This window comes from Anarrhichthys ocellatus, unplaced genomic scaffold (genome assembly GCF_004355925.1).
Source record: "Anarrhichthys ocellatus isolate YVR2014 unplaced genomic scaffold, GSC_Weel_1.0 scaffold9, whole genome shotgun sequence".
Classification (NCBI taxonomy): domain Eukaryota; kingdom Metazoa; phylum Chordata; class Actinopteri; order Perciformes; family Anarhichadidae; genus Anarrhichthys; species Anarrhichthys ocellatus.
The window spans coordinates 4,223,001-4,243,596 of record NW_022280039.1 but is presented as its reverse complement, the minus strand read 5'-3'; the positions used below and the strand labels follow the sequence as shown (position 1 = coordinate 4,243,596).

General features: G+C 44.5%; 3 protein-coding genes across 3 annotated transcripts; 1 reads left to right on the top strand and 2 right to left on the bottom strand.

Moving 5' to 3' along the window:
• Positions 1–1,333: 1,333 nt before the first annotated feature.
• Positions 1,334–3,194, bottom strand: LOC116384583 (non-POU domain containing, octamer-binding). The gene has a single exon (XM_031849388.1). The coding sequence runs from the start codon at positions 2,955–2,957 to the stop codon at positions 1,638–1,640; it is 1,320 nt and encodes a 439-aa protein (XP_031705248.1). The 5' UTR covers positions 2,958–3,194; the 3' UTR covers positions 1,334–1,637.
• pold2 (polymerase (DNA directed), delta 2, regulatory subunit) lies at positions 2,587–7,003 on the top strand. Its single transcript, XM_031849387.1, has 11 exons — positions 2,587–3,468; positions 3,677–3,909; positions 3,992–4,113; positions 4,213–4,336; positions 4,465–4,579; positions 4,666–4,864; positions 5,000–5,080; positions 5,677–5,834; positions 5,938–6,065; positions 6,158–6,259; positions 6,417–7,003. Exons 2-11 carry the CDS (start codon positions 3,684–3,686, stop codon positions 6,575–6,577), a joined length of 1,416 nt encoding a protein of 471 aa, XP_031705247.1. The 5' UTR covers positions 2,587–3,468; positions 3,677–3,683; the 3' UTR covers positions 6,578–7,003.
• Positions 6,823–19,705, bottom strand: aebp1b (AE binding protein 1b). Its single transcript, XM_031849386.1, has 22 exons — positions 18,887–19,705; positions 17,276–17,446; positions 17,071–17,181; positions 15,900–16,298; positions 14,469–14,543; positions 13,852–13,917; positions 13,467–13,550; positions 12,358–12,429; positions 12,167–12,276; positions 11,616–11,755; positions 11,449–11,533; positions 11,217–11,361; positions 11,030–11,118; positions 10,481–10,604; positions 10,090–10,286; positions 9,763–9,939; positions 9,352–9,515; positions 8,589–9,166; positions 8,301–8,440; positions 8,062–8,161; positions 7,769–7,935; positions 6,823–7,681 (listed from the first exon to the last, which is right to left on the bottom strand). Exons 1-22 carry the CDS (start codon positions 19,128–19,130, stop codon positions 7,307–7,309), a joined length of 3,813 nt encoding a protein of 1,270 aa, XP_031705246.1. The 5' UTR covers positions 19,131–19,705; the 3' UTR covers positions 6,823–7,306.
• Between the last annotated feature and the right edge of the window lie 891 nt (positions 19,706–20,596).

Genomic DNA, 20,596 nt, shown 5'->3' with positions numbered 1-20,596 from the left:
GCAGGAGACTCTAAGCTACTTGATTTGATTCTCTAACTAACAGTCACTTCCCTGACTTTAACTTTAACATTGATGTTTGGTTTGTACTGAGCAGTTGCTCAACCAGAGCGACAAAGAATAATGATATAACCTGGCTCCTTTCACTGCACTGGTCTGGCACATGCACACTGCAACTGTTTGACTATTATGCAAGCTTTAACAGTTTCAGTCGACTAACATTAACACAGCATTTGTTTACAAAGCAGACTTCCTCCGCATGCTGTTTGGGTTTCATCTTGACATGTCACTAGATGAGGGGTTTCTTCACTAAACTCAAACACTAGAGCAGGATGTGCACAACACACTGCTGACATGGCATGAATCAGTACTGAGATCAGCACTAGGAGCAAGCTGAAACAGTATTTGAAAACTTTAAATACCTGTGTCTTACACTACTGAGATCGATGAACTTTGACCTTAAAACTGAGTCGATCACAGGGCTGTAAATGAAAAGCTTATTGTTCGAATGCTTAATTGACACCACCTGTACTTTTTCTGGTGTGGTGAGCCACATCCATCCCATTTATTAAGCTGGAAAAATGTGCATCTGAATCACACCCTCCTCCTCCTACTGCCAATTTAAAATACTCACCTTCCTTCTGTCTGCAGTCAGTGGGTTGTGACATTTTAGGACACTCACGTATACTGCTGTCACTCTGTAGGTACGCAGGTGTTATTGCCCTGAGTGTCACACATTGCGTGGGCATGAGTGTTTGGACTGTGCTTTATTCTTCAGTCAGAGTGATTAGCAACTCTCTAAGCTTCCTCCTTGGCCAGAGGGTGGATGAGTCACAAAACATCGTTTGGTAGGTGGAGGATTTCCCGGAGAGTCGACAATCAATATAAATCTGTGAGCATTACATGCCTTTATAACAGCACACACACTTTATGATGCCATAACAGGAAAAGCCCTGTTTCAACTTCAGGTCCCAGGAAGCCATAATGGGTGGCACACCTTAACGTGGGCCAAGTATAATTAATTTAGACTGACCAACTAACTACATTAGCTACAGCTATGTTGAAAAAAAATGTCAGCACACAACCTTTACTTTACATGACCTTTTGCACCATATTACGCCTGACTCAATGGCATCGATTATATGCTGCCTTGGAATTGTGTTTCAGGCCATTGATTCATCAGTGCTCCTTAAATCAATACTCTAATCAATGCCAGAAACCCAGCCGACAGCTGTGAGTATACACAGTAAACCAAAGGCCAGAATGAGCCCTATGTGTACATTACCGACATGTAGACAAACGGTGTTTGATGGTGACACACGAGGCTCCACGCTGCTTTGAAAGACATAGAGAAATCTTTAATGTCAAAACAAAGTTCTTAGGGAATCATGAATTTATTCCACAATAGTCAACATTTTCTATCCCTATGAAAAATACACTAAAGGTGAAAAGGTAAAGTGAAAGACATGGCTCATTCAGAGTTATGGCATTTTAGTACTAAAAACACAACTCAAGGTACAAATAAAAAAAGTACATAAAGAAAAATAATACATGCAACAGTTTTCAAAAAAGTAACACTCCTGAACTTTAAAATGCAGTGAGTGAGTGTCTGAGCCGGGCTGTGACAATAGAGACGTGATTCAAAATCTGCGTTGCTTGTTAGGTCCATAGTCTCCGGGCCCAGGGAGGCCTCTAGGGAAGCCAGCCTGGCCTCCTCCGGGCATGTTGTTGTTCCCTGGCCCCGGAATCAGTGGAGTATTCTCAGCGGCCATGCCGGGAGTACCTGCAGGACCAGCATTGCCGACCAGCGAGTTTCTGTTCATCCCGTGATTGCCCATGTGCATCCTCATGTCTTGCTCCCTATTCTCAGAGAAGTTGCCTCTGAAGCCCTCCTGCTGCCTCTTCAGCATCTCCTCACTGCGCATCCTCATCTCCTCCTCTCTCCTCCGGCGTTCCTCCTCCTGCCGGATCTCAGCCTGTTTCCTCTTCTGCATCTCCTGGTTGTGTTGCTCCTCCATCCTCCGCAGCTCCTCCTGCCGCCTCAGCAGGTCCTGTCTCATCAGCATCACTTGGTGCTCGTGTCTGGCGGCCTCCATCTCAGCCTCCAGCTTCTCCTGAGCCTCCTTCATGTTGCGGTCCACCATGTCATACTGCTGCTTCTCCATCTCCATCAGGGCCTTCCAACGCATGGCGTACTCAAACTCGAAGGAGCCCGCCTGAGCAAATCGTGGCGGCTGCTCACGCTCTTTGTGATACTGCTGGTTTTTGTTTATGATTTTTTCTGACAGTCCCTCCTCTTCGTCGAGCTGCTCCATAGGCTCTACCGTAATAGGTCGAGGAAACGCTGTGAGAACATAGGCACCATCACTGCACTTATCCAGAGCCTTTCTTGCAGCTGGCTTCGAGGTGTACTCCACTATTCCCTTCCCCGTGGGCCTCCCTCGGTCATCCACTATGACCACGGCTCTTTCAATCTGACCGAAGGAACCGAAGGCTTCCTCCAGCAGCTCGTTGGACACAAAATCAGGCAGATTTTTCACAGTTAAAGCAGCACCGTGTGTTGCAAACCTCACCCGTATGGGCCTCCCTCTGAACGGAGCATCATCCAGCTCGGCTCTGGCTATCTCTGCTATGATCCTGGTCTCCAGGCGAATGAAGCCGAAACCTCTTTCCTTGTTGATAAAGATTTCACTTGCCTTGCCATACTTGTTGAACAGCTTCTCGAGATCCTCCTCGGTAATTCCGGTTGGTAGGTTCCCTACAAACAGCCTGCTGCGCTGGGTGAAGGTTTTCTCACCGGGCTTTCTGAAGCTATGCAGATCCAGGGTTAAGGCCTCGTTGGGGTTGGTCGGGCGGCGGTGCTCCGTCTGCTGGCCGTTGGCATTTGTTCCTCCGGGCTTTTTCTGGTCTCCCGGGCGGTAGGACCCGTGGTTCTGCTGTGGGCCTCTGTTTCCTTGCATTTTGTGGAAAAGATTTAAAACCCGAGTCGAAGAATCGCTCGACAAAAACACGTAAACTCTTAGCAAAGACTGGCGCACAAAGAGCTGCAAAAATGGCGACGCTGCGTGCTGCCCCGACGTTATTGTGACCTCATTGTGATGCGACTCATGTAGATAAATGTGTGACGTATTCTCTGTGCGACGGTACGAGAAACACTCAAATCTGACCGGTGTCGGCTTTTTGTCAAATCTTACATTATACAACGTTCAGTGTGTACAACCCTGCTTCTTCTAACGTTCATGTAGGCAATTTTCGTTAACGTTTCTGGTACATTAGTTCGTTTTTGACTGTTTTTTGTTGCTGTGAACAGTTTCTCGCGAGACTACACGTTCACGTTGAGCGGGTGATTTCGCGGGAATTGTTTCGTTCGCTCACTGAAAAGGAAAACAACAACCAGTGATATCTAAAAATATAACTTAATAGCTGATGTAAACCGACGAACATCTAAAGCGTGACTTTCCATCTACTAAGGTAAGATTGTTAAATCTGTTACAGCAGCGATATTCTAAAAACAGTCGCCATGTTTTGTAAGCGCTTAGACGGCAGTAGCGTTAGTTGTCATTAACGTTAACTCCTTAGGTTCTGCTAAAACCATTGACCTGCAAGCCTGTCAACCCCACCTTATAAACATGCACGGCACACATTAAGTGTGCTAATTTCCCCCGTGCTTCCTCTTCAGGACAGTCATGTTTTCCGACATAAGCGCCCAGAAGGAGGCTTCCTCTCTGCTCTGCCGCCCTGCCTCCGAGGACCAGGGGCCGTTGTTTGAGAGGACGTCGCTGGCCTACAGTCTATGCTCCGAGCGCTACACAGTCGGGGAGCGGAGCTTCAGTCGCCAGTATGCTCACATTTACGCAGCACGGCTCATGCAGATGAGGCCCTTGCTCTCAGAGAGAGCCCAGCAGAAGTGGGGTAAGCTCAGTCTACACCTGGGAACTCCTAAAGCATCTGAAATGTACTTTCTAATCGGTTTGTCTCCTTCTGTTTCTGACAGGACCAGATGTGCTCATCAGGAAGCTGTGTGATCTTGAGACAGGGGAGCAGTGTTGCATTGTGGGAACGTTGTTCAAGCGTATGGAATTGCAGCCATCTATTCTGAAAGAGATCAGCGAGGAGGTCAGCGGTCATGCCGAATTCAAAAGCTGACCTTCTACATACCAGACAACCTGGCAGGTGTCATGGATAAAGTCTCTTTGTTTTTCCCCTCTCCTTTAGCACAACCTGCTGCCTCAGCCTGCACGAGCCAAATACATCAGTGAAACGGATGAGCTGATTCTGGAGGATGAGCTACAGAGGATCAAGCTGAAGGGCAAAATTGACAGAGACAAGTTTGTCACAGGTGAGGATGTTTCTTGAGTTCAGGACAGGTGAAGAAGGATGTCACTATCGCATCACTAAAGGATTACATCACTCAAACGCAGCCATGGACTCTTGTATGTCATGCTGCCTCTTCTGTTTCTCTTTCAGGGAGTGTTATTGCAATATATGGAGCCGAGAAGAATGATGGCAAGTTCACAGTTGAGGACTTTTGCATGGCTGATCTTCCGCCGCAGACACCAAGACCTGCGCTCAGCTCTGACAGGTAAACACACACACACACACACACAGAGTTTAAATCCCAGCCTTCGGTGATCATTTATTCTGATGCCGTTGTCTGTCCCCATCCAGGTTTGTGCTCCTGGTCTCAGGACTTGGTCTCGGCAGTAGTCATGCTGACAGCATGCTGGGGCTACAGTTGCTGGTTGACATGATAACTGGTCAGCTTGGTGACCAGGGGGAGCAGAGTGGGGCAGCAACAATTTCCCGGGTCCTACTGGCTGGAAACCTCCTGAGCGAAAGCACCCAGGACAAGGACGCATCAACGAAGGTAACTGGAACTGGTTTAACCTCGTCACACTTTTTTTTTTATTCATTTTTTTTTATTAGTTTTTCTTTTTAGAAAAGAAGCAAACATGAACTGGCTCACTTAAAAACAGCTGTTTTATCCTCTCTATGTGCCAAGCCCAAGTACCTCACCAAGAAGACTCAGGCTGGCAGCGTGGAGGCCATCCGTCTGCTGGATGAGCTGCTGTGTCAGCTGGTGGTGAGTATGCTTCCCCCTTTACACACACACACACGTACACATTTTTATTTTGTGCAGTATGATAATGCTCTATATGCTGTTTAAGTCGATGCGTATTTGCATACCCTCAGATATTTTGCCATATTGTTTACACTGTGTTTGCTATCTCTTCAATATCTGTGGTTGTATTATTCCTGTTCTCAATTGGTCCATCCATAAACGGTGTCTTAATTGATTTTCCAAAATATTTACAAAATTGTGATGCATCAACATTAAATGGCATAACATTTAGAGTGATGTTTCACTATTTATCTGCCGGAATAAGAAAAGTTAGATCTGAAAGAGTTGATTAAATGATAAGTCGATAAAAGGAAATTTAATTGAGAACAATTTATTTATTAAATGAAAAAAATGATTGACTGAATAAGTGTTAGCTGCAGCAGCCCCAAAATGCATATGTATATTAAATAAATGAAGTTCCGAGGTTATAAACATTAGCGATAACTGATGCCTGTGACCAAAGATGGCTCGACATAAGTGTAAAGAAAATCTTCATGAACTAAAAAACCAAAACGTGATAATATAGATATGTGTGTCACTGCCTCCTGTCCTTCCAGGCCTCAGTTCCAGTGGATGTAATGCCCGGCCACCACGACCCCACCAACTACACTCTCCCTCAGCAGCCCCTCCACCGCTGCATGTTCCCCTTGTCCTCCGTGTACCCCACACTACAGTTGGTCTCTAATCCACACCAAGCTAAGATTGATGGAGTGAGGTAAGCATCATCAAACACAGTCACTATCCTCCATCTTGCGTTTAGCTTTGAATCCCAAGTTAGCGTGCGGATATTTGAGACTTTGTGTGTGTCTTCCAAAAAGGTTCCTGGGCACATCAGGCCAGAACGTCTGTGACATTCAGAGGTACAGCAGCATGGACAATCACCTGGAAATCCTGGAGGAAACGCTACGACTCAGACACCTGGCCCCTACTGCACCGGATACTCTGGGTTAGTCGGACCAGTTGATGCAGAATAAAACACAAACCTTCTGGCTGATCGGTTTTAAGTATTCACACTGTTTACTTTACATTTTGTGTCAGGTTGTTACCCATTTTACCAAAAAGACCCTTTCATTTTGGAGGAGTGTCCCCACGTTTACTTCAGTGGCAACGCCCCAACCTTTGAGTCCAAGCTCATCAAAGGTCAGTGTGTGTTATGTTGATGTACACATAAGAAACTTGTTGGACAATGGTCTTTCTTTAGACTCTAAACAGACATTAGTTTCAGCTCTGTTATTGCATATGAATGGTTTTCCTTCTTACTAATGTACTACTACATTTCTTCTTCTCTTCCTGCCAGGTCCTGATGGCCAGGAAATCCTTTTGGTTACTATTCCACACTTCAGCAGCACCCAAACGGCATGCCTGGTCAATTTACGCACTCTTGCGTGTGAGCCAGTCAGCTTCTCGGCCTTCTCTGCTGACGACGATGAGGAAAGTGAGATGAATGTCAGCCACTGAGGATCCATATCCACATGCAGGAAAATGTGCTGTCACTTCTTGGACACTGTTGATGAATATTAAGACTGATTTCACCTGACCACAGAGGAGTCACAACAACATTGGGCCAAGACCGCTACACTGATGCTGTCCAGTATCATAATGGTCAATGAAAAGCTGTTAGAACTGCCTTACAGGGTTACTTCTAGTGTTTCCTTTACGGTGTGTTGTTTTCTTTTTGTGAGAGAGAAAAAGGAGACAAGCGATGTGTATTAACAAGCCTTTATTTGAAAAATAACTCTACTCCAGCTGAGGCAACAAGACTCCTTCCCTCCTCTGACTCTGTTACCAAGTTTGAACAAATGCTTTTTAAACCTCCAGTGACTGTTCATACTGTAAAAAATATTTCTGCCAAGTAAAAATAAATTGTCATGTCTTCTTTTTTAATGTGCATTCACAATAAACTTCATGAAGCAAAAAGACTGAAAAATGCAGCATAAACCGTCAAACAGAAATACTATTATAATAAACAGGGTCAATTTGTGCGCAGAGGCATTTTGTTAAGTAATAGATACACTATCCTTATACAACTACAGTTAATACTCTGTATGTTCCCATTGCTCACGTGTCATACAAAGACAGGATACCTCATTTGATTCGTTATCAGCCTGCTCAGGACAACATGACGATGGGAACTACCTCTAGGAAAGGACCGTTTACTGAACTGGGCTGTGTGTGTGTGTTTTAAGGTTAATAGTCATCAATCTTGTAATCATAATTATAATCCAGGATGGAGTCTGTGAAACCACCAGGTGTCGAAGTCTGTCCCTCCCCTATGGCCCACGAGTCATACCAGGATGTGGTGGTCTCTGGTGTTGTGGGAACTGTGATTGTTGTGGTCGGGGGTAACGTCGTCGATCTTAACTTCAGTAATCTCTGCTGCCGAAGGCGACGGAGACGAGCTATCCTCAGCCTCCTCTGCCGCTCGGTGCTGACTCCTGAATTCGATGAATACCCGGTGTTGCCATCGACCACACGCCTGTTTCCTGTAGCAACTGCAGGGTTCTGTGCTCTGTTGTTGCCATAGCTGAGTCGAATTGGCTTGTTGCCATTGAGGGCCATGATCTGCAGAGAAATGAAGTAAGACACTTTATTTCGTACTAGATTGACAAGTCTTTAGGGTGTGGTCATTCCAGGATGGAAGTGCCGTACCTGTTTGATGCGGTCCCAGTTGGACTTGGCCAGGTTGAAGCTGCAGGTGGTGGCTCCTGGCTGGTAACCCACCACACAGAGTTTGGTCACAGGGGAGAAGCCCTCAGCTCGAGCAGTCACGCGGTACTCTCCTGGGTTAAGCAGCCGCCAGTAGTCCCCTGTTGGTGCTGCAATGACAGACAGAGGACGGGCATTTTGTTTTGAGCACAGAGGGGGCTACGTTGTACGTTAAAGCACCTGAGTTAACACACATTAGACATAAGGAGGAGAAAAGAGGAAGTCTTTCACCAGACCTGAAGTGACATCATGGTCTATCCCCTCTACAGTCACAGTGGCATTTGCAATGGCGTTCCCCTGCAGATCCTTCACAATGCCTCTGATGCCACGATGCACCTAGATACAGAGGGGGAAAAGTTCAAAAGAGAGGAACGTAACTCGTTCTCATGTTGCCAGGATTGAGTACCATTTTAATATCTGTATTACAGTACAGCAGACGGTGTACTGTATATCACATGCTGTGTGAGTGACTGACCTGCTCCATGAAGATGAGCATTGCTTCTCTGTTCTTCTCCCACTCATTCGCCAACTCACTCTGATGGGGGAACTTATCACATCCCAGGAAGATGGACAACTCAAAACAGTTGGTGTGTAGGTAGCTGAAGTCATTCATACCTGGGGAGGTGGTGACAAACACACATACACATACACATGAACCCCAAAGGTAGCACTGCACATATTGTCCACCAGGGTGTGTTATAAATCCATACAGAAAGCTAAAATACCTTTAAAAGATATGTTAAACCGAATGGCCTCTACTTACTCCCTGTGATTGGCTTCCATTTGGCTCGGTTGACGATGCCGTGTATCCCTGCATCGGTGTCTCCGTGGCAGGAGCCGTGCAAGTTGCGTGTCATGGTTAGGTGTGTGGAAGCGTAAGAGACAGCCAGCCACCTGAAGAGGGACTCGTCTGCGATCACCCGAGGCTCATCCTCGGGCTCAGAGTACTGGTAGCCGGCGCTTCTTCCTCTATCGTCCTCTTCTTCCTCTCTATGGCCATAACCTTGGCTTTGGTCGTAGCCATGTTCGTAACCTTGGTTCTGGTCATAGCCGTGTTCGTAACCTTGGTTCTGGTCGTAGCCACGTTCGTAACCTTGGTTCTGGTCATAGCCACGTTCGTAACCTTGGTTCTGTTCATAGCCACGGTCGTAACCTTGGTTCTGGTCGTAGCCACGTTCGTAGCCTTGGTTTTGGTCGTAGCCACGTTCGTAACCTTGGTCGTAGCCCTGGCCCCTCCTCTCCTCTTCTGGCTCTGCATATCCCCTTCCTCTCCAGTCTTCCTCTGGCTCCTCTTGGTAGCCCCTTCCCCACTCTGTCACATCAAATGCTTCTTCTTCATACCTGTAAGAAATGATTCTAGTTGACTTATTTAGTATGATTGTTAATGAATGATTGTAAGCGGTGCATGGAGAGCTATGCAGGAGACAAGACGAGGAAACATGAGAGTTATGGAAAATGATAAAGTGTGTAAAGCTGGGAAACAACAACAACAGAACGCAGTTGCAAAAGGAGAGGAAAAGTCATACTGTCTCTTCTTGCGGCTGCGGGGTTTTTGGCTCTCGGCAGGCTTGTTGAGACGCAAGCTGTCATAAGGGTAAGCTACAATTGCCTCTCCGCCCTGCAAGTTTGCGCCTAACACAAATGGATGGCTTTTCATCCAGGAGATTATGGCCTTAGTCTCCACAGCAATCTGGAACAAAAACAGGAAGAACGATGCAAGCACAGTATACCCTCATTTTAGTTTACTGACTAGACCACCTTTGTAAAAGTACAAAGGACTTTCAAATCCATTGTATAGTAAAAAAAAAAGCACTTGTATATGAGAAGAGGAGCTTTCAAGGGAACAGTTGCCTTCCAACAACCCTTAACCAGAGGTCTTCTGTCCCCAGACTTTATGAATAGCTGGTCGTAAGACACAACAGTACCCTCCTCCTTACCGAGCTGTTGGTCGCCAAGTTCTCTGGTATGGGCATGTGATGGTTTGGGGTGAGTTTGGGAACCATGCCCTTATCTTCAGCATCCCACAGGATACTATTCAGGTCGGGGAAGTTCTGGAAGATGTCAAAGCCGTCGTCAGTGAAGTGTCCAGTGGTCCATCCACTCAGCTCCGATCCCTGCGGGCGAGAAGTTTGACAAGCGAGACATGGAGCAGTCATCCCAGACCACTACCACAGCATAATTCACTGGAATTTCCTGTTTTTTTCTCTCTCGTTTGTTTGCCAGTTGAGTAGAAACATATGATTTTAATGATCATAATCACTGACCACTTCAAAAGCTTCCACATGTCCGTCAGGGTTGAGCGATGGCACCAGGTGGATGCGTATTCCCTCCACCAGCCGCATGGCTCTGGGGTTTCTGTCTTTGTACTCTTTGCACAGGTACTGCATGAGAAGCAGGATCATCTCCCGACCCTCGGCCTCATTTCCGTGGAGACCTGCCGTGAAGCGAAACTCTGGCTCCCCTGCAGAGACAAATGGACAAGACTGTAGCTGTTTGTCCATTAACTCTAATCTGCTGCCTTCCACCTGGTGTTTATATGGATTTACAGCAATCATCGTTGGTGCCATCGAGGACCTACAGTCCTCATGCGCTTTATTTAACTGTTAAAGAATATTTCGATCTGCCTGTTTCATGATTGTATGAACACATTCCCACCTATTTCGTGCTCTGTGGGGTTGCCAGAGATGACCATGGCCATGATATCCAGTCCCTTGGAGCTGCGGCCCAGGCTGTAGATGTTGGTGATGTTGGGACACTCCGCATTTACTGACTTCATGAACTGAACACGTGAGATTATGAAAACGGTCAGTGTGCAAAAATATATCATTATAGCTAGACATTATTTATGTAACAGCTAATGGCTACTTTTAAACCATTAGCAGACCTTTTTCACAGATCTGTCACAGCAGCTACAAATCCCTGCAGGTTATTGAATTACCAAAAGGTCAATCTGATTTAACTGTGTGAGAAAGCACTAAAAATCATCAATAGTGCTATTGAAAGTTTGTGATGAGCATTGCGTCTGATGGCTGAAACAACACGTTTAGAAAGAATGAGCCCTCTGCAGGGTTTTAATATCAGTCTTTATTAAAGTGGATACATGCAGACCTCCTGGTTAAATGTTTAATTGTGTCTGGGAAATTATTTCGTTTTCTTCTTTGGGAAAATAACGGAGGATTTCCTGTGGAATTTCAGGATACTCACTGAAACCATCTCTGAGTAGCTGTGATGTTTGAACTCCAAGTAATCTACTGGAGTGACTTCGTTTTGCCTGAACTGAACATCCGCTGGATCTGTGAAGCAAAAAAAGAAGAAAATGTGTTATTCCTTTTGTGGTTTTCAGTGTGTGTGTTTGTGCATCTATAAGCATGTTAATGTGTTTGAGGCTCACCGGGTAGGGGGCAGCCGAGGACCTCCAGCCTCATACACAGAGAGCTGTTCCAGCTCTGAGGGATGATCCGCATGTAACGGGCCGACACGGGCTCTGCCAGCTGGTTCATCACTGGAGTGTCCTTATCACTGTTTCCAAAGAACAACTAGGGGGGAGATACGTGGGAGGAAGATGAGTCAGGGAAACATTTTACATGGTGCCTAATAAGTGAAGTCATTTTAGGTGAGCTCACCCAGTCAGTGTATCCATCATGGATGGTGATCCATTCTCTGGTGTCATTGCTGAAGGCCAGGAAGTAGGACTTCACGAAGTCACTCCTGAAACAAGACAATATGTGGGCAACATGTTAGATTTAGAAAAGGAAAATACAGTGTACTCATCTGTGTGTTTGCGTCTTACTCGTTCAAAGAGTCCCGTCCTTGTGTTACGATTCCTGTGAACTCCGTCTCCCTGCGAGCATCAATCTCAAACCAGTGGTCTCTGTCCTCTGAGTTTGCACACCACGCTCCACCTCTCATGTTTTCTTCATCATCTGAGCCCTGGGAGCCACAGAGACCAGAACACATGCTGATGGGTCCTTTGACTCAGTTGCATTTTGAGCTCACACATATCCTTCAAATATGAGCTTATTATGCATTGACATGCAAGTCGTTGAGCTCATACATCACAGATGCCATGATGACTAAAAGAAAATCAGCAGCGGTGAGCAGAAGCACTTGAAGATTCATTGGCCGATTTAACTAAGCTGCTAAAATGTATTCTTAGACTATAAAGATTGTGAACGTAAACACCCAAAGTAGCTAATGGAAGCAACAGACTCAGCCATAACAGTATTTTCCTACATGTGGCTGGTAGCTGGTGTTTATTTCAAGGCCTGGCGGTATGTAAGTGATAGCTGTACTATATGTAAGCGTTCAGACCACGGCGGTCCTGCTCTGATTGTTGTGTACCTGCATGTTGAGGCGCGCCCTCTGAGGTGCAAAACTATACTGAGACATAGAGGAGGCTGAAAGCTGGTCTGGCTCGATCTTATGGGACTCCATCCCCAGGGGAGGACACTCTGCCAGAGAAAATCAAGTGAGATGTTAATTATCGCAAAAGCTTATGCGATGCTTCCAGATCTGAACAGACGTTGACTTACTCTTTGGCTCTTTGAAAACACGTGGTCTGTTCCTGGCCCGCTCCTCTGCCTCCTTCAGCTTCTGTGCTCTCTCTGGCAGAAGTCAGAAAAACAGTCTTAATGCCAAATAAATTGATGAATATTTTCTCTCTCACATCGAAGAACTCATCGTTATTTTGTACATTTTGTTTGATGTCAAAATGTGTCCCCAGGGTTAGAGAAATCCCAGATGTTGTGATTTCCCTCCCAGTCCTAATGTGCTCGGATCAAACTCACATCCTCCTCATCCGCGGAGTTCAATACTGAAGAAGACTGCTGAATCACACACATCATTATCATTATTCATATTCTCACACACTGAACTCTGTGGCACATAATGTAGTTTATTGTTGGTAGTATGGCTGCCAGAAGTCTTTCTGAGAGTGGGAATGCGAAACAGGTTGTAAGCTCAATGGCCGACTGTACACACATGTACAAATGGACAAACACACGAACCCACTGACACACACTGATATGTTTAGGTGCAGATGCACATCTGCCTCTGTGCCTCTGTGTCACAGATGAGTGCTTCAAGCTGCAGACATTTTTTTACTTATATCAGGTAAGAATGCTTTTCAGCTTAAACCCAGATAGCAGTGAACCGTCCACACAGGAAGTGCCCTATTGACGCCAGTCCTGACGGTGTCGTATATCATCGTCTCTACTCTCCAGCCTTAACCACCAGCTAACCTCGCTTTAGAGCCTGCATTGCAACATCCTCTGCCTGCTAATTCTCCCCTGTTGCCTCTTTCCTTTATTACTCGCACTAATCCACTACATGTGGATCATTCTCCGTTAGCTCACAAGAGCTTTCTGAACTTCTTTGGAACAATCTCCATTCAGTTGCAGAGGGATGAACTTATGTCCCTTCGATGCAAGTTAAATCAACATCTGCATTCTCTTATGACAGAAATGTGATCCAAGGGAGGGAACACCTTAGAGCTGTTATCTGTTAGTACTTTTGCACTCGGGTCACAGTCTGTGTTCTTTGCTTTGGCAACTACATTATTGAATGTATTCTGACATGACTGTACAGAGTGGTGTTGTGTAAGGATGAAAAAAAAAAAAGATTCACATCTGAGTTCTCTTACCTTTCGCTTCCCTTGCTCTTTCTTTTTCTGCTCTCTCTCTCTCCTTTTCCATCCATTTATCGTCATTCTCGTCTTCTTTCCTCCCTGTGGAAAATCAAGGATGGCTTTTATAGAAATACCTAAAAAACAGTATTCCTGTTGCCAGCAGTATATACTGTAAGTCACCAAGTTTTTGAAAGTCATTAGGAACCGTAAACAGTAAAACGTTCCCAAAGGATTTAAAAATCTGGAAAGTTATTGACCCGACTGCTGCTTATTCCTTTTCCTTGCTCTCTGTGTTGTTGGCAGGAAGTCTCACTGCAGCTTAACTATTGAATCTAATATAAAACATTCAGTATGGATATGTTTTAGGTGTGTGTGTGTGTGTGTGTGTGTGTGGACATACTCATTCCATATTCGTCGTAATCATCATACCACGTTCCCTCATGGGGAGGAGTGGCAGTGGGTTCCTCTGTGTAAAAAGAATAAAAATAAACATCAAGTCAGATAACTCGTTCAGTCAGTCAAAGGCACTGCTACATTACAAGTGACAATTCATAAGATGACATGATTTAATAAACTTTTACAGGTTAGTACAGCCCTGATTTATTTAACCACAACTGTTTTTTCTATTTAGATGCCACTGCGACGCCTACTGTGTAATTAAGTTGTTAAATCTTTAAATTTACATTTACAAGTATCATAACAGAGTTGTGAACTGATGACAGGGCTCTTTTTTAACTCCACATCAAAACGGAGGAAAGTTTTGTTGACTGTGGAACCGAGTAAACCCACCCACTCGTGTTTGAAAAGTAGGGCAGGTTAGCTCACAGACTCACTATTATGTTATTCCCATATGTTGAATCGCTTATGATTTCTCATCTGCTTCCAGCCAAAAGGCACAGATGGAACATACATTTCATCTGCGTCACAAGTCTACAGAGATTTCTTATTAGTTAACTGCCTAACTGAGAATTTTACATCTCAATTAATGGATGTTAATAGACTTGAAGTGACAGTTACCTGGTAGAGTTTCTACTTTGATTTCAGGGCTGACCTCTTCACCATCAGGGAATGGAAGATTCTCCGGCACCTCAACTGCAACATTGGAAAAAAATAAAACAAAATAAAAAACCATAAAAGGTCAAACAGAAATCATTTAAGTGTCAGAAGCAGACTGAGAGACATGAGAAAGTGACAGAAACGGGGGAGTGTGAATGAATCAGCGGAATTGTTGGGAGAGCATGAGGTACAGTGCAGTATGCTGGAAACACAGAGTAATGACAACATGTCAGTCCGGTCCAGATGAGTGTCACAGAGCCACACAACACACTGTTTCCTACATCTGAGCCTGTGGAAAAAACTAGTGCAGTCACTGAGGACGTCTGGTGGACAAAAGCTGGAAGAGATAGCGACGATCATAAAAGTTTTCATCATGCAGTCTGTAGATTAGATCCTGAAGGATAATTGTACCATTAGTTGAAGTTTGTAGCTTGAAAGTTTAGTTTGGGCAAAACAATGTGTTTTGATTGTCAGGGGCCGGAAAATGTAGATATCAGTCAGTTTATGTTGTCACAGACATGACATGAATCATATGGTATTATCCTCACATAGTTTAAGTGTCCCTCGGTCTAAATATTGTTTCAGATATATTGTTTTCTGATCATGTCAAGACGTAAACATTGACTTCTTTTCATAGTAAAAATGACAATTTATTGTCTGATATTTTGAAAATAAAGACCACTTGAACTGAAAATGTTCAATTGTGGCAACTAAGAAAGCCGGTCTCAACAACAGTGGGTGAGTCACGATAACTTCAAATCTTCAGCAGATTTATTTATTACCAACCGATCATTTATCAAATACATCAAATCAAGTTGTTTAGAAACATTGTGGGCTGACTGCGTACTACCCAGCATGCATTGTATTGAGTTAAAATTCCCCAGAAACCACCTTTTGTCAAACATGTGTAATATGTTTCTTCAAGTGTCTCAGATGAGTCACATGTGTCTTCTCTTTGATCTAAATTAAAACAGTATTATCCAAGATGGAGATCCTTTAAAACCTCTTCCTGCACTCTTTCTTTGAAACACATTTCAAACCACTGATCCCTGTTTGGCTGTTAGTGACACAGTACAAGCAGCAGTGATGAGGCGGTGTGGTGCTAGAATCAAACCTGAAAACAGCTAGCGAAAAATAAAAGCACATAGAAATTGAATTAGACAACTCTCGGCAATATATGTAAATAGTTGTTAGCTCAATTTCATTTCTTCAATTTGTCTACTTTAAAACTTTTAAGTTATCTAAAAAGCAACAAATCTCAACAATCAATGCAACAATAACAGTCCTAATTGATCATAATCGTCTCATCGCTCCTCTGATTCATGTGTAATAAACTGTCATCCCACAAACATCCTCAAAACAAAGCAGGAGGAAACAGAGAGTCAGACTTACATGTGGAGTCCCAGTAATCGGTGTCATCTGTCCCGGCCTTCCCATCAACCTCAGGGGCAGGGGGCGTCGGGTCCACCTCTTTCCAGTAGCTGTCATAGTTATCAGTCACGGGAGCCTCTGGTGTCCAGTAGTCCTCGTAGGCCTCAGGCGCCAGAGTGGATGGCCCTCTCTCCTCTGGTTTCCAGTAGTCCTCATAGGTGTCAGGCGCCAGAGTGGACGGCTCTCTCTCCTCTGGTTTCCAGTAGTCCTCGTAGGCGTCTGTCACTGGGGCAGCTGGGTCTTCCTCCTCCGGGTCCCAGTCGTCGTACGGAAGATCTGTGGTCGGAGTCTTGGGCTGAGGCCTGGGTGGTGTGGGCTCTGCATCCCAGTAGTCATCGTCTGGTTTCCAGTAATCATTGTCTGCCAGAGAAACAGATGGAAAGATGTCTAGACTGGAACATTTTGTATGGTTCTCAAGTTTTAATCTATTTTATTTTATTTTACACGGCTTTTCATTTTAAACCGGATGTTACTGAAATATGCAAAACTACAAACAAATGATAAGACTTTATCAGAAATATGATACAGCAACTGTTATTGGATGTAGACTGAAGCAAGCAGTAAAGCAATTAGTTTTGTTTGTGCATCCTGGAACAAAATTGTTTTTTATCTAATTGTTATTTCAATAGAGGGAGGAGGGGAGGTCAGAAAAGGGGAAGGGTAGTGTTTTTTTAATTGTTGCTGAGGTAATGTGACTTATATGTTTTAGCTTTTTAACTCCACACAATATTTTTCCTTGTCAAAACATGACACCCGTGATATCCACGGTGCTACGCTAGTGGTGGCTAATGTAGCGTCTATAGCCTTAAGCAGAGACGAGGAGTGGACAACAGAGGTCTGGTAAACTCTCTTCTTTCCAACAACACATTCCCAGATTTTTTTTCATTTCACTTGAGGCAATTTATCAGGCAACACACGGCTCCCTCTGGAGCCACAATAGACTTAAAGACCTGTAATCAGAGTTATATGTTATAAATGGTTGGAGTTCCACTTTAAATTGTTAATGCTTTGCCTGATTAATGTTGGAATGAGTTGTACCAGCCCAGTACTTAGGAGGAGGGTGTTTCAGTTTCTTTTCTAAGTCACAGGTATAGGTCCAAATAAAGTGCTGTGGAGGGTGTGTGTTACTCACCACCGTCAGGATAGGCATAGTCTGTGTATGACTCAGGTTCAGTGGGTGGTTCAGTGGGTGGTTCAGTGGGTGGTTCAGTGGGTGGTTCAGTTGGTGGTTCAGTCGGGATCACTGGAGGCAGCAGACGGACACAAAGTCAACAACATCCATTCACGTCAAAGTCCTTCAAGTAGAAACTTGGGTCCCTGCTCTGTTCTGTCCTCACCTGTTGTGGTTGGTGGTAGAGTTGTGGTTGTCTTCTTGTCCTTCTTCTTTCCCTTCTTGGCAGTTTTAGGCTTTTTGGTGGCATTGGGGTCCTTTGGCTCTTTGTTCTTCTTCTTGTCCTTCTTCTTCTTTTTGCCTTCATCTGGTGCTCTCCTCAACCTGCCTGGAAAACCTGGAAAAACAAAGAAGGAAGAGGTCTTTGAAAACTCACTTAATTGACTTTTGTTCAGAATCAAAATAAGCACACAACACTCATGATCTGAATGGATATTAATGCAAAATCATAGTCCTTTTTCCCCTAATATCCCCCTGAACTGATTTCAAAGTAAAACAGAAGTTAGATCACTTTAGCGTCTGCATTGTTACGTATCCCCAGTGAAACTGAATATTTGACCAATAATAAGTGGACCAGCTGAGAAAGTAGCTCCCCACACACACCTCCTTTGTCGCCAAAATGTGCAGATTAATTGGCGGATGGATGTCAGGATGTTATTGGTTGAAATTGGGCGGTACTAGCTTACTTAAGCACACTTCATATTTTGTTTCACAGGAAGAAAAGCATTTTTCCATTTTGATGTAAAAATACAAATCTTTTTTCCTTAATCTTTTTTGCGTATATTGTTAAATAGGGGCATAGTATGACTGGGGATGTGATATAAAAGGGTGAAGGGAGCATTTTTCATTCATCGTGACTTTAAAATGATCCCTCTTCAGCTGTTACTAATATATTTCGTAACGGTCCATAATCTGTAAATACCTATCAAATTCTAAATCAATTAAAGCACATTCATGTTGAGTACTGAAGTAAAAGCTTATATGACGCTTAGTATCATTTACGAGCAATGTGAGAATTGAATTATGCAACGATTTCTTTCCTGCAATATCAAAACACAATGCTACCAGCGAAAACCCAGACAAGATGCATTTCAGCGGTTGCTTCAGTTCCATCAGTATTTCCTTCTGAGGTTGTCTGAAGTCTTGAGGCATTTTCATGGAAAAAAAACTTCTCTCTCTCTTTCCATTAGTCATGCTCCATTTAGTACACTTCATTTTTAATGACACAAATCTGTCTAGATACTCAATAAACATTTCACTATCACCTCAGCAACATCTTACCGACGTACCATAAACCCAGTGAGACTCATTGAAGTATATTATATCTAAAGCTTCGGTAGAAAGCTCCAGAAAAGAGGTTTATTACAAATGTGCAACAGTCTTCCATGTCCATTCTCCCACCGTGAATGTGCACCAGAGTGCATTAATCATACAGGGTTATAGGCACTATGCAGAGGCAGTGGAAAATGGTCAGTGTCATAAAATCTGTCCGCAAGATGCTGACTGTGTGTCTTCCTCTCTTGTTTGGTGTGAGCCAAAAATAATCAGTCTATCCTTTTTATTCTCTGCTGTGGAGAAGTAGTGGTGGACAGGTGAGCACCTGGACTTTCTCATGCCAGTTGGAGCTCTCAGACACTGAATTGGTGTGTGTTTGTGTCTGTGTTTGCTCTCCCATGTCCTGCTGGAGCTCAGACCATACCTGAATGGCTTCGATGTTTTGTCTGTGTAACATATCTGTATTTTTGTGTGTGTTCAAATTAGAATTTTCTCCACTCACCAACCCGTGCAGCCTCCTCTGTGTCTCTCTTGTCCTTGTTGCTGCTTCCCAGTGAGTCCACTGTGAGTCCTTGCTCACTTTCTGGATCATCCAGGGACTCGTCTCGCAGCTGATCCTCTGCCTGCTTCTCCCCTTCAGTTTGCCGGAGAGAAATTATCCCCCCAGCGCTCTCCCCTCCTCTTGGGATCATTAGGCAGCACAGGGCCAGCAGAGCCGCAGACACAACCACGGTCTGGCTTTTCATACCTGCTGCTCTTCCAACTGCAGAATTTTTGGTTTGTAGTCTTTACTTTAATCCAAATGCTCAATCCAACTTTGTCCACCGGAAGAATGAATTGTTTCACCCTTTCCTCCCCTGTGTCTTTGCAATGTGATCCACACCTTCACTCCAGCACGGAAATGTCTGCAGCTCCACACGTACTCACAGCCACACTGTCAACCAGGCACAGACTGGGCTAGACGGAGATGGAGTGGGAGGGCGGTAGGGATATGCAGGGAGGTGGGTTATAGAGAGAGACACAGATAGAGGGATACAGAGCAAAGCAGCAATCCAGTAAAATGACTAGACTGGGTTCCTAATTGCCCTGCAGCTATGGTCAGCTGAAAAAGCAGCACAAGGCCAGAGGATCCCCTTCACCTGGCTGACGAGTCAGAACAGGTGCAGGGCTCAGACAGGAGACGGGGGGGGTGGAGGCTGAGGGAGGGCAGATGAGACCTCAGACTACAGGGCTTGCACCTCTTGAGTTTGTGAAAGAAGCCAGCTCCTTTTTTGTCCACAACTCCCGTTGAATTCCTCGGCAGAAAGCCTTTGCTCTGCAGACTTACCGCAGAGCAGAAAAGCAGGAGAGAGGAGCGACTGGGACATCGAATTCCACAACAGGAGGTGGAGGAGGAGGAGGAAGGGGCAAAAGGGGGAGGACAGGGATTTTGTGTGTGTTAACAAAACCAAACTCCACTAATCATCAGAGGGAGGAATTCAAAGAAAATATAAACAGGCAGGAGTAGACCATAAAGTATTTTCATGGTGTTGCGTAGCTCGCTTTCTCTTTTCGGAAGAAAAAGTAGTGATCGGTAAGGGGGCCATGGAGGAGCACAAACAGGACGCGAGAATTGTTTGAGCACATGACGGAATAACAACCTAAAGATTTGGCGCTTACACCCCCCCCCCCCCCATCCTCCTCTCTCCACTGTTTTGGAGAGAATGTCAGAGAGAATCAACACACTACACGGCCCACTGAAGTCCTTTTAATTCTAGTAAAGTGGTGAGGTTTCACAATGAGCACATTTACAGGCAAGAGAAACACCCAAGCATGCAAACATTAAGCTGTGCAGAATTTGATTTGAAGAAAAACACATCTATGGAGGATATGACTGAGGCGGCGAAAAATGCAGCAGATAATTCTGACTACAGTAAGGTCAAGCAGAGGCCTTTTCAACTGGCAAGGATACAGACACATACTGGGCAGTGGGGGAGAGGCTTTCTCTTTTTTTCACCTAAGCTATTTCACAATACAGATGCCTTCAGTAATAAAAACCAAATGAAAGCATGGAAAAAAACCATGTGAATCGCTTCAATTGTTTACTAATAAAACATGGATTAGCTGCTACTTCCTGTTAAGAGATCACTGATGTCTTATCTAGTGATCGAGGGAAGATTGTAACATTTTGAGGAGCTTACTTTGCTTAATTATGATAATTCTGCTTCACAAT